General features: G+C 45.8%; 1 protein-coding gene across 2 annotated transcripts in view; it reads right to left on the reverse strand.

Annotated features, from left to right (window-relative positions):
• The window catches only part of LOC119778625 (cGMP-dependent protein kinase 1-like), a 58,132-nt gene extending 45,859 nt beyond the window's left edge, over positions 1-12,273 (reverse strand). Inside the window, exon 1 of one of the 2 annotated variants that reach the window (XM_038277955.1) lies at positions 10,712-12,273. In XM_038277955.1, the coding sequence (XP_038133883.1) occupies positions 10,712-11,031 (320 nt within the window). In that variant the 5' untranslated portion in view covers positions 11,032-12,273. The remainder of the gene's footprint in view (positions 1-10,711) is intronic. The other variant, XM_038277956.1, reaches the window with a different exon arrangement.

Below are 12,273 nucleotides of genomic sequence, written 5' to 3' on the forward strand. Positions count from 1 at the left end.
TATAATACAGCTGACAGTTGACTGTGGAATATTTAGGAGCGAGGAAATTTCACGACTGGATTTGTTGCACAGGTGGCATCCTATCACAGTTCCACGCTGGAATTCACTGAGCTCCTGAGAGCGACCCATTCTTTCACAAATGTTTGTAAAAACAGTCTGCATGCCTAGGTGCTTGAATTTATACACCTGTGGCCATGGAAGTGATTGGAACACCTGATTCCAATAATTTGGATGGGTGAGCAAATACTTTTGGCAATATAGTGTATTTAATGCGTTTTTTTAAATTATTATACCTTTGAAGAATTTGCTGTCTGTATATCATGTTCAGTATAGATATGTTCTATAGCCTCCAATTTGATTTACAAAATGAGCATGAAAAAGCATCTTTAAAGGAACCATTCATGTGGTATAGCTGTTGTTCAAAAGCTTTTGATGGGGACAGGCTCACTTTAGAGTTTTATGGAACAATAATCCGGGATGTCCTCTTTACCAAAGCTGGACCTAATTTGGACTGAATAGAGAAGCAGAAGACCATATCTTAAAGAAAAGGAAAAGGAATAGATTTTACAAATCTTTAAAGTAGAACTTTGTGAGAGGAAAAAAAAGTTTTTAAAGTAAAACGGAGATTGGATGATATCTTTTGCTGTCTTTGTAAGATCAGCAGTTCCTCTAAAGCTTCATGTTTAAAAATGGAAGTGTCATGTTTGGGTTTTCAGACTCTGAATAGGAGCAATAACGGAGGCAATGATCAGTTAAGGGTTTTATTGAAGTTTTGTGGTGTACAGAGAGGAGTCCGGCAGGCAGGGCTGTCAGGAAACTGCTGGAAGAGGTTTGGTGACAGGTGAGAAACAGTTCGGTGCAGGTAGAGGAGTGAGGGATGTGTGAGACTCACAGAGAGGAAGGCTTGGCGTCTGTTTGGGAGGATGGTGTCCAGTGGTCCAGTCTATTGGTGCAGGTCCGATTGGTGAGACCAGATGGTGGTGTCTGAGGGTGGACAGGCAGGTGAGCTCAGGCAGGAGGGCTTCTTTGGTTCTGAGGCCAGAAGCCTCACTGGTTCTTTGAGGCTGACTGAGAACGCCTCTAACGGGGGTCCAAAGCACAGAGGTCTCTGGAGTGGTTTCTAGGCTTGGGATCCTGGATTCTACAAGAAGGGAGCAGAGAGGACAGGGTTAGACTCAGGCAAAGCTTAGATGCTAGGCTTGGTTCTGGATCAGTTGTACCAACGCTGGAGCATTAACGAACTGACGCCCTCCTCCTGGTTCCAGCTCCTTAAAAAGGGTGGGAATCAGCCTGTTGAGGAGCACCTGCCCATCCAGCCCTGCAGAGAGAGAAAAAAAAGGACAAACCCAGCCTGCACCAAGGACTGGGAGTATGACAGCACCCCCCCTTTAACGGACGCCCCCTGGCGGCCGTCCGGATGAAGAAGACTCGAACTCTGTAATAAGAGAAGGGTCAAGAATAAAAGAGCGAGGAACCCAGGAGCGTTCCTCAGGGCCATAACCCGCCCAATCCACCAGGAACTGGTGGCCTCGACCACGGCGTCTAGAGGCAACAATCTTGCGGACTGTGAAGGCCGGGTGACCATCCACAACCCGGGCGGGTGGAGGGGGCTCGGCAGGAGGGCACAGTCGGCTTAATCAGGCTTAATCTGGGAAACATGGAAGGTGGGGTGTACACGAAGATGTGGAGGGAGTTTGAGACGGACTGCTGATGGGCTGATGACCTGGTCAATCTTAAATGGACCGAGAAACCGGGGAGCCATCTTTCTGGAAACTGCCTTCAGTGGGAAGTCCTTAGATGAGAGCCAAACCTCCTGTCCCGGCAAGTAAGCGGGTGCAGGAAGGCGTTTGCGATCCGCAAACGCCTTGACACGGATGGAGGCACGTTCCAGGGCTGCTCGGGTCTGGTCCCAGATTCTACGGCAACGGGAGAGGTGTGATCTGACGGAAGGGAGGACAGAGTCAGGGAAGGATGTGGGGAGGAGAGATGGCTGGTAACCCAGAGAAGCTTCAAATGGGGAAAAACCAGTGGCCGCGGATACGTGGGTATTATGGGCGTATTCAACCCAAGCGAGATGCTGACTCCAGGTGTTGGGGTTCTGGGAACAGAGACAGCGGAGGGTGTTCTCGATTTCCTGGTTGAGCCGCTCGCATTGCCCATTGGACTGTGGGTGAAATCCAGAAGAGAGCGAGACCTTAGCTCCCAGACTCTGACAAAAGTCACGCCATACTCTGGAGATGAACTGTGGACCGCGGTCAGAAACAATCTCAGTGGGGAGCCCATGAAGCCTGAAGACGTGGCTGATTAGAAGCCGGGCTGTCTGATGTGCAGACGGGAGTCCGGACAGCGCCACCAGGTGACAGGCCTTGGAGAACCGGTCAATGATGGAGAGGATAACTGTTTTGTGGTTGGAAGGAGGAAGACCAGTGATAAAATCTAAGGCAATGTGAGACCAGGGGCGGCTGGGTCTGGGTAAGGGTTGGAGAAGACCAGTAGGTGGTTTGCTGGAGCCTTTATTTCTGGCACAGACAGGACAGGCAGAAACAAATTCAGAAACATCTTTATTGAGTGATGGCCACCAGTAATACCGCCGGATAAGGGCGATTGTGCGACTAGAGCCAGGATGACCAGAGAACTTTGAAGAATGACCCCAGCGGATAACTTGGGAGCGGACTGTGGAGGGCACATAGCGTCTTCGTGGGGGGCCGCCTCCGGGGTCTGGTTCGCCCACCAGTGCTTGCTGCAACTGTCTCTCTAGCTCCCAGGAGATAGCTCCCACAACACAGGACTCAGGGATAATGGTTTCTGGATCTCCAGGGTCTTCAGAGGAGGAGAATAGCCGGGACAGGGCATCAGGCTTAGTGTTTTTAGAGCCAGGGCGATAAGTGATGGTGAAGTTGAAACGAGAGAAAAACAGAGACCAACGACTCTGGCGGGAGTTCAGACGTTTGGCGGACTGGATGTAGGAGAGGTTCTTGTGGTCGGTCCAAATGATGATGGGTAACTCTGTCCCCTCCAGCCAGTGGCGCCATTCCTCCAAGGCCAGCTTGATGGCCAGAAGCTCTCGGTCTCCTACGTCGTAGTTTCGTTCTGCAGAAGAGAAGCGTCTAGAGAAGAAGGCGCAGGGATGGAGTTTCCTGTCGGAGGCTGACATCTGGGACAGAACCGCTCCAACTCCTGTGTCTGAGGCGTCAACCTCCAGAGTGAACTGGGCCAGTGGGTCAGGGTAGGTGAGGATGGGGGCCTGAGAGAACCTCTCCTTAAGGAGTCTGAAGGCCTGATCTGCTTCTGATGACCACAGGAACGTCCTTTTGGTTGAAGTGAGAGCTGTAAGAGGGGAAGCAATGACACTGTAGTTCTTGATGAACACTCTATAGAAGTTTGCAAACCCGAGGAAGCGCTGAAGTTGCTTTCGGGACGTGGGAGTGGGCCAATCAGTAACTGCTTTGACCTTTCTTGGATCCGTCTTCACCTGTCCACCCTCAAAGATGAAACCGAGGAAGCTGATGGATTCCTGGTGGAACTCACATTTCTCTGCTTTTACGAAGAGTCGATTTTCCAGGAGGCGCTGTAGGACCAAACGGACATGCTGCTTATGTTGTTGGGGATCCTTTGAAAAAATAAGTATATCATCAATGTACACAAAGACAAATTGATTAATGAAGTCTCTGAGAATGTCGTTTATGAGAGCCTGGAAAACAGCAGGGGCGTTGGTCAAACCAAATGGCATGACCAAATACTCAAAGTGGCCGATGGGGGTCTTGAACGCCGTCTTCCACTCATCCCCCTCTCGAATCCGGACCAAGTGATAAGCATTGCGGAGGTCCAGTTTAGTGAACACCGTGGCTCCCCGAACCGTATCGAAGGCTGATGCCAGGAGGGGAAGAGAGTATTTGTTTTTAATAGTAATCTGATTTAACCCCCGGTAATCGATGCAGGGGCGTAAGGTCTTATCCTTCTTCTCAACAAAGAAAAACCCTGCTCTGAGGGGTGAGGATGACGGGCGAATAAAGCCTGCGTTTAAAGAGTCATTAATGTATTTCTCCATGGCCCCCTGTTCAGACTGGGATAATTTGTAAAGACGGGCCGATGGCAGCGGAGCCCCTGGTAGAAGATCTATGGAACAGTCATAAGGCCGGTGGGGAGGAAGACAGAGAGCCAGATCCTTACTAAAAACCCGATTTAGGTCATGGTACTCAGAGGGTACCAGGGACAGATCAGGGGGGACCTCAGGACAGAACGGGGCGGCCGAAGAACGAGGAAGAGCTGACTGAAGACAAGAAGCCAGGCAACTGGAGCTCCAGGTCTCTATTCTGGATTCTCTCCAATTAATATGGGGATTGTGAGCTAACAACCAAGGGTAACCAAGGACTACAGGTGAGTGTTTGGTGGGAAAAACAAAAAAGGAAATGGTTTCATGGTGATTACCGGAAGTTATAAAGTGAAAAGGAAGTGTCTGTTGGGTAATAGTAGCTAAAGGACTGCCATCTAAAGCTGCAACAGAAATGGGAGACGGTAACGTGCGAACCGGGATCTGAAAACGATTAACCAAAGTGGGATCTATTAAATTCTGCTCAGAGCCCGAGTCCACTAAGGCAGAAACAGGGTGGCGAGAGTCCTGAAGGTAAATAACGGCCTTTAACTGAAACCTAGGACTGGGGTCTTCAATACACGCGCCCGCCAGTATCCCCAGAGTTACTGGCGGACCTGGTCTTTTGGGCGGAGGGGACACGACAAACGGAAATGACCGGTACCGCCGCAGTAAAGGCAAAGTTGGCCCCTTATGCGCTTATCCCGCTCCTCAGCTGACAGGTGGGCTCTACCTATCTGCATGGGCTCCTCGGTGGGCTGGCTAAGGATGGGCCGGGCTTGGGAAGGCACGGGAGGAGCTGAGGGGGAAGAACGTTGTACCGGAGGCTGATCGTGACTCCGCCTCTCACGAACCCTCTCCCTGAGTCGCTCGTCTACCCGAATAGCGAGGTCGATTAAATCCTCAAGACTGTCGGGTTTGTCACGGCTGGCTAGCTCGTCCTTTAATCTTTCTGACAGAGCGTTGAGGAACACGGCTTTTAAAGCGCGGTAGTCCCAGCCAGCTTGAGCTGCCAAAGTGCGGAAGTCGACTGTAAAGTCGGCAACCGATCGACTTCCCTGTTTGAGCGACCATAATTTCTTAGCCGCCTCCTCCTCCCCCATGGAGGAGGCGAACGTTCTTTTGAAGCGATCCAGAAAATCGGCATAGCTGTAATCGAGGATTGTTTCCTCATCAATAAAAGACTCAGCCCATTTTAAGGCTCTGTCTCGGAAAAGACCTATTAAATAGGAGATCTTGTGGGCGTCATCAGGAAAAGACCGAGGAGAACGACTGAAAACTAGAGAGCATTGTAAAAGGAATCCCCTGGACTTACTCAGATCTCCAGTGAACGGTTCGGGGGCCGGAGTGGAAACCCCCACGTCGGGCGCAGATGATGCTGCGGGGACAACGGGAGCACTGGCTGCAGGCGGAGGAACAGAGGTAGGTGGGTTAACATTCAGCAAGGTCTTCACATCCTGCAGTTCCCGGGTTAGGGAGCTCATAGTCTGCATAACCTGTGTCTGCTGTTGAATCATGGTCTGAATTAGGGCTTCATGCTGGCCTAGCAGTAAACCCTGGTGGGAAATAGCGCTGCGTAATTGCTCTCCAGAGTCAGCTTGGTCAGTTCGTTCTGTCATGTTTGGGTTTTCAGACTCTGAATAGGAGCAATAACGGAGGCAATGATCAGTTAAGGGTTTTATTGAAGTTTTGTGGTGTACAGAGAGGAGTCCAGCAGGCAGGGCTGTCAGGAAACTGCTGGAAGAGGTTTGGTGACAGGTGAGAAACAGTTCGGTGCAGGTAGAGGATTGAGGGATGTGTGAGACTCACAGAGAGGAAGGCTTGGCGTCTGTTTGGGAGGATGGTGTCCAGTGGTCCAGTCTATTGGTGCAGGTCCGATTGGTGAGACCAGATGGTGGTGTCTGAGGGTGGACAGGCAGGTGAGCTCAGGCAGGAGGGCTTCTTTGGTTCTGAGGCCAGAAGCCTCACTGGTTCTTTGAGGCTGACTGAGAACGCCTCTAACGGGGGTCCAAAGCACAGAGGTCTCTGGAGTGGTTTCTAGGCTTGGGATCCTGGATTCTACAAGAAGGGAGCAGAGAGGACAGGGTTAGACTCAGGCAAAGCTTAGATGCTAGGCTTGGTTCTGGATCAGTTGTACCAACGCTGGAGCATTAACGAACTGACGCCCTCCTCCTGGTTCCAGCTCCTTAAAAAGGGTGGGAATCAGCCTGATGAGGAGCACCTGCCCATCCAGCCCTGCAGAGAGAGAAAAAAAAGGACAAACCCAGCCTGCACCAAGGACTGGGAGTATGACAGGAAGTCAGTGTTTCTCCTAGTATCTAGGGGGTTTCTATAGCTGTGAGAACCACAGCAGCTATTATCATGGACTCATGAGGTTTACCAGCAGAATATGCAAACCTTCTGCTTCCCACATCTGATTGCAGCTGTATTGCTCTATCAGGTCCCTTCCTGATGTGGATCTAATGTAGTTTTGGTTTTAAACTGTACGATTTAAAAACTCTGTATCAAGGGCATTTTCAGTGGATCATTAACTTGTCTGCAGACACCGAGTGAGCTGGTGGGAGTCCACAGCCCACACACACTCTTCTCCATTACTTTATATTTTCATATAACACACAGACACATGCAGGCGGGCTGCAGACGTGAAGAGGAGATGGGAAGCAAACCCTGTCAGCTGCCTCTCTGTGTGGGAAGATAAAAACACGCTGGTTGTTCAATGTGCCACATGCAAAAAAACGTCCGTTAACAGCCTGTAAAGAGGTAAAAGGGAGCCCAAAAAAGAGACATATCTCTGCTCAGAGTGACCCATTCTGATGAACGCACACTGACTTCTAAAGAATCTTTTAACACTGATTAGCTGATCCCAGCAGATTGTCAAAAAATGCTCATAAATAATCCCATCTGACTGCTTAGGTCCATCAGACAGGACAACTGTGGGCATTTACACACACGCATACAGACACCCACAGACATAACTGAAGCCAAATTACAATCATCCATTTACTCACTCAGAAATATCAGTCTGTTAAATATTTTATCTTAGCTCTTCTTTCAGGGTACAACATTGCAGAAATTGTAATTTAGCATATTGGGCAGCTCTTCTTTATGCGGCCACCCCAAACACTAAACCCTGCCCTCATAATATTTTATTTATTTGTCAAGACACTAAGCATCTTGTTTCTCACGTGTAGCGCAGCTAATTCTGTAGCTGAAACCTAACTTTCTGCTATAAGTGCACCACATGAATGCTGATGGCCCGACGCTGCAGACCGTTTCCCTGAGCACTGAGCTCTCTGAGATTGTGAGCAGCTCCCAAAACGGACATATGGAGTCGTGTTGATAACCAAGCACTTCCTGGATCGCATGCGGAAGGAGCGTAATTCATATTTGTAACAACGGTAATAAGTCTGCATGAAGCACGATTATCATACACGACAAGGAGCATAAGGACCAGTGCAGCTATAGAGCTGTTAGTGGAAGGCAGCTGTTCAGCTTCCTGTGATGCTGGTCTGGAATAGAGCTTAGCCTCTGCCACCATTTATTCCTTCCTGGCTTCATGTAGACATCTGTTAGCAGTCTCAGACCTAAAAATGAAAACTAACCACAAAATAATTATTATGTGGTTAGTTTTAGGATAATTATTAATTATCCTGCATGGATAATAATTATTCAATAATACAATTCTCTCAGATAATAATAAATATAAAAAAGAAAAACATTTTAGAATGTATCTCTTTGATTCATGCATCCTATAATCTACTACTGTAGGTACAGATTCTGTTCTGGAGACTTCCTTGCCTCTTGAGTATTCAGGAAAATCTATACAGTATTCTGTAGCTAAGGAACCGGAACATGGCTGTTTTATCAAAGGACTTTCAGCTCAATGACCCTTGGAAAATTGATATAACTAAAGAAAAAGTAAAAAAAAAATGGACAGAAAGAAATCAGTTGCATTAACAATAAATCCTATTCACAGCCCAGGATGTGATGTCTATTTTAAGGGAAAACTAATTTGAGCTTGCTCCGTGTTTCTTACTGCACAAATATCAGTCTCCTCATTTCCATGGATCAATAAAAGAATCAGAAATACATGGAGGTTTATCCTGGGAACATGGGCAAAGATTTATTCAGGAGAGCACAAATCATTTAGCCATGGTGGTCAATTTGTGGGAGTCATTTTACATGTCTTATTTTAGCTGCTCCTTTGATTAATAAAAATTAAAAACTCTAACACTTTTTGGTGTGTGAACCTGAACCACTTGGTTTTATGTAACTTTTGAGTTTAAGATACATCTACTAAAGGCAGGTTTTTGTTTAATAAAAGGGAATACTTGCCTAACTCCTTAATTCTTTGTTAAAATAAATGTTCCATTTTAGAAATTAATTGAAACAGATATTTTCCCCTTTAATGTGCAGCTGTTCTGAGAAAAAAAGATCAGAGATCAGGACAAAAGCATCTCTCAGCGATTTGCTATAGTTCCAGTTTACTTTGCTTGAGGGAAAACCCACAAGTCTTTACGTGGAACAGTTTCAGATCTCCTCCAGTAGACAGAGAACATCAATATGCCCTCAACAGAGGTGTGTTATACTGCTTATTTTGGTATTGGTCTAATATAATGGCAAGTACTGATAAAAATATTAACACTTTTCAGTCTTTAAGTCTGTTATATCATTAAACTTTTGCCCATTAAAAATAGATTTTTTGTTTTTCCTTTACAAAGTTTATAGGTGAATAATTGCGTATGATATTAACTTGATTAACAGGTTAAAAAAAAAAACTGAACTAATTTGTATTTACTATACATAAGTAAAACCAAGTTTCATCCAACCACTGCAGGAATTTTTTTTTAGAATTTTCTAAAATAAAAAAGTAAAAAAAACAGGGTAGACAAAGCATCTGTAGTGTATAAAAGAGTTAAATTGAATATAAAGTATAGATCTCACAACAATAGCATGTAAATGATATCATACCAACTTGGTGTCATTATTTTGTATTGATCTGCCCACTAATAATCCTAATATGGCAAAATAGGCTTAATAAGCATGAATGCCAATGTAGCACATAATTTTAGGAGAAATACAGAAAAAAAAACATTGTATTTGCATCTGGCATAAACTTTGCAGGTTGTAGGATCTCTGTATGTCTGCAGCCTTGAAAAACGCAAATGTCCACATGTGTTTAATGATAACACCCAGCGACAGATCTGTTTTCTGACCTCTGTCATCATGTGGTACAATCCAGCAGCGATTCCTGACCAATACAGGCTATCTAATAACCGTGTACACTATGTTCAATTCATTGCATTATCTGCTGCTGATCAGACAGCAAGAGCCCAAACAGAGCTGAAGAGCTTCATTAGTGCAGAACAGAGCAGATCCATTAGAACTCATTCCTAATGAGCTAATGAGCAGCTGCAGGCCTCAAACAGATCACAAAGATTTCAGTCGTTATTACAGACCACTGGCACTCACTCATCTGACACAGACATGCCCTGGACCTTTTCTTTATTCAGTAAACATTTACTTTTATTTGCTCAGAAAGAGGCAGACTCATCTCCTCAAATGCGGATGAAACAGCTTTACAACTTTCTTACGTTTTACAGGTGGTTATTTTCCGTCAAATGGTCCGGTTCTGTTGATCCTGCATTATGTTCCCAGGTTCAACAGGACCTTAAAGCTGCAGAAATGACAGAACCTATGCAGATCACCTGGGAAGCCAAACCTTTGGTTTTCTGCAAGAAGTTATTTTTATTATTGTTAGATGGAGCCTAGGTGGAAGTTCAACTGAATAAACTGATTACTCGCCTTCATCCGCCTACGACACAGCCAATCAGCTTTAAACCGCGCCTCCACGACAGCCAATCAGCATCCAAACTTCATCTCAAAAGGCCTCAGATCCACAACTCGTCTGCTACCCAGTGCGCAGGCGGTGGTTGCGCTGTGTGACTTCATTCAGATGACCTACTTCAACCGCCTCTAGCCCCTCCTCCACCAGCGTAGCTATAACTTCATCAGAGTTTCATTACTTCTGGACTCTTGCTATCCAGCAGTATCCTTACGATCCGGCAGAAGACTGCCATGTTGAGTCTGGTTCTGCCAGAGTTTTCTTCCCAATGGGAAGTTTTTCCTCCGCACTGTCGCTTCATGCTAGCTCATCATGGACAGGTTATCTCAACCTGTGTTATCAAAACTGGACTTCCATCCATGAAACTCTAGTATCAGCTCACTCTGTCCACTAGACCTCTGCATAAAGCTCAGCATTCTGTGTCGCTAACCAGTAGTCTAGAGACTGACCAACTTCATCTATCTCCACTCCACCACCAGTTTCAGGCCTGGGGGGAACACCCAAAGATTAAGTAATTGTATCAGTAAATTTCTTCTAGTTGTCTTTCTTTCCATGTGAACTTGCTGTAGCATATAGAATGCTCTGCAAGTTTCACATAGGCTCAAACCTTACAAACAATGTGTCATGCAAGATGTTTTAACTAAGTTATTTGATTTTTTTTTTGCAGGTTTTTTGGTTTTAACCACCTGCAGAAAGCAGAACCCAGCAGAACATGCAGAATACAGGAACATCTCGTCTTGTGTTAGAACTTTTGCAGCAGAAAGCAAAGGACCTACTGTGGACTCTTGGGGTAGAAGGGCAATGTGACGTGGCACAGCTCGCTGATATCAAAGGCCGTGGGTTCTGCAGAGATGGCCTGCCTCTTGCTGCGTTGCTGATCTGGCTGCAGAACCAATTTCTGTTGCTGGGCCTGGACCTGTTGGGCTGTGGCGGGTCGTATCACTGAGCGGTACTTGTCCAGCTCATTCTGCAGCCTCTGGATCAGCTCGTCTTTCTGGTCAAGCTCCAGCTCCAGCTCATCAATGAGGGCGTCGCGTTGCCGTAGCTCCTCGATCTTCTCCTGCAGAGCGTACTGCAGGTCCCGCAGGGTTCCCATCGATCCTTCAGGTAATCCAAGGAGGACTACAGATCAGGAGCTCAAAGGGCTTCACTGCACCTTGACCTCTTTGGGATATTCAAGGTCCTTTATGATATATTTGGGAATAAAGTGTTAGCGTGCTCACAATGTACTATATCTCTGCCTCAGCCTTACATATTTGTAAAGTGTTGGAGGCTTTTCTATGTAATTTAAAAGTGCAAATGTTCGTCCCTGGAATATCTGGAATACAAATTACTTCTGGTAGCTTTCCAAGAGTCTCTTTCAGCCAAAAGTCTTTGGAACTCCAGATTCTCAAAGATTTCAACAAACTTCAGAGTTTCTGAATAAAATCCTCCCTTTCAAAGCTGCTACATCTTTTCAAAGGTATTCAGAGCATTATACTGGCTTGGCAGTGGTTCCTTTAGGGTACCTAATCCCTCCTGGTCTAAATCCATTTATTTTGCAAATATTCCAGAAATCTCTGCAGCTATTGTGTCTTTTAAACAGCCAGTAAAGGGTCCCTCGGATTATCACTACATGCCTGACATTCTTAAGGAGATGAGAAACATTTTAGAGTTGTTTTAATAAAAAAAAAAAAAACAGGATTGGGTAATTGAATATGTAAATAATTGTTGGGATTCAAGGCACTTTTATTTTTTTAGGAATTAGAGTTAATCAGGTACTCTGGAAGCAGATTGTTTTTCAACGAAACCATGAAGTAGGTGATTAAAAAGTGATTCACACTGAAATAACTAAAATCCGATTAAATAGCCTATTGGGTGCTGTTTCTGTCCGCGGGTCACATTTCCGACCCAGCTGATGAGATCCAATCAAAACAAATCAGAAGAAAGTGGATCTGGGTTCATCTGTGAGATCCATTAAAAAACTGATGAATAATCCGGAGAAATACTGACAGAAACAAAGTTTGGTCTACGTTCAGTCTGAGGAGCGCTGAGGGAAATTACCCGCAGAGAATATCCAAACCATCGCCGGACGGATTTCATTAAAGTGCGAAAACCAATAGAAAAAAAAACTGCAGGAATCCAGCTGCTCACTTTTTTCCAAAAAAAAAAAAAAAAAAACGCGTTTTAATCCCTCTCGACAGCGCGAATTATAAAACCCGGAGCCTCCAGCAGGATGTTGAGGGAAATTAGAGGACAAATGGAGGAGAAAAGGTGCAGAGGAGCGGCATACAGGAGACCTTAGAGCTGCGAGCCTTTAGAGAGCTGATCTGAACAGTTTCATCTGCAACATTTCAAG

This window comes from Cyprinodon tularosa, unplaced genomic scaffold (assembly GCF_016077235.1).
Source record: "Cyprinodon tularosa strain WSP-4 unplaced genomic scaffold, ASM1607723v1 ctg136, whole genome shotgun sequence".
NCBI lineage: Eukaryota > Metazoa > Chordata > Actinopteri > Cyprinodontiformes > Cyprinodontidae > Cyprinodon > Cyprinodon tularosa.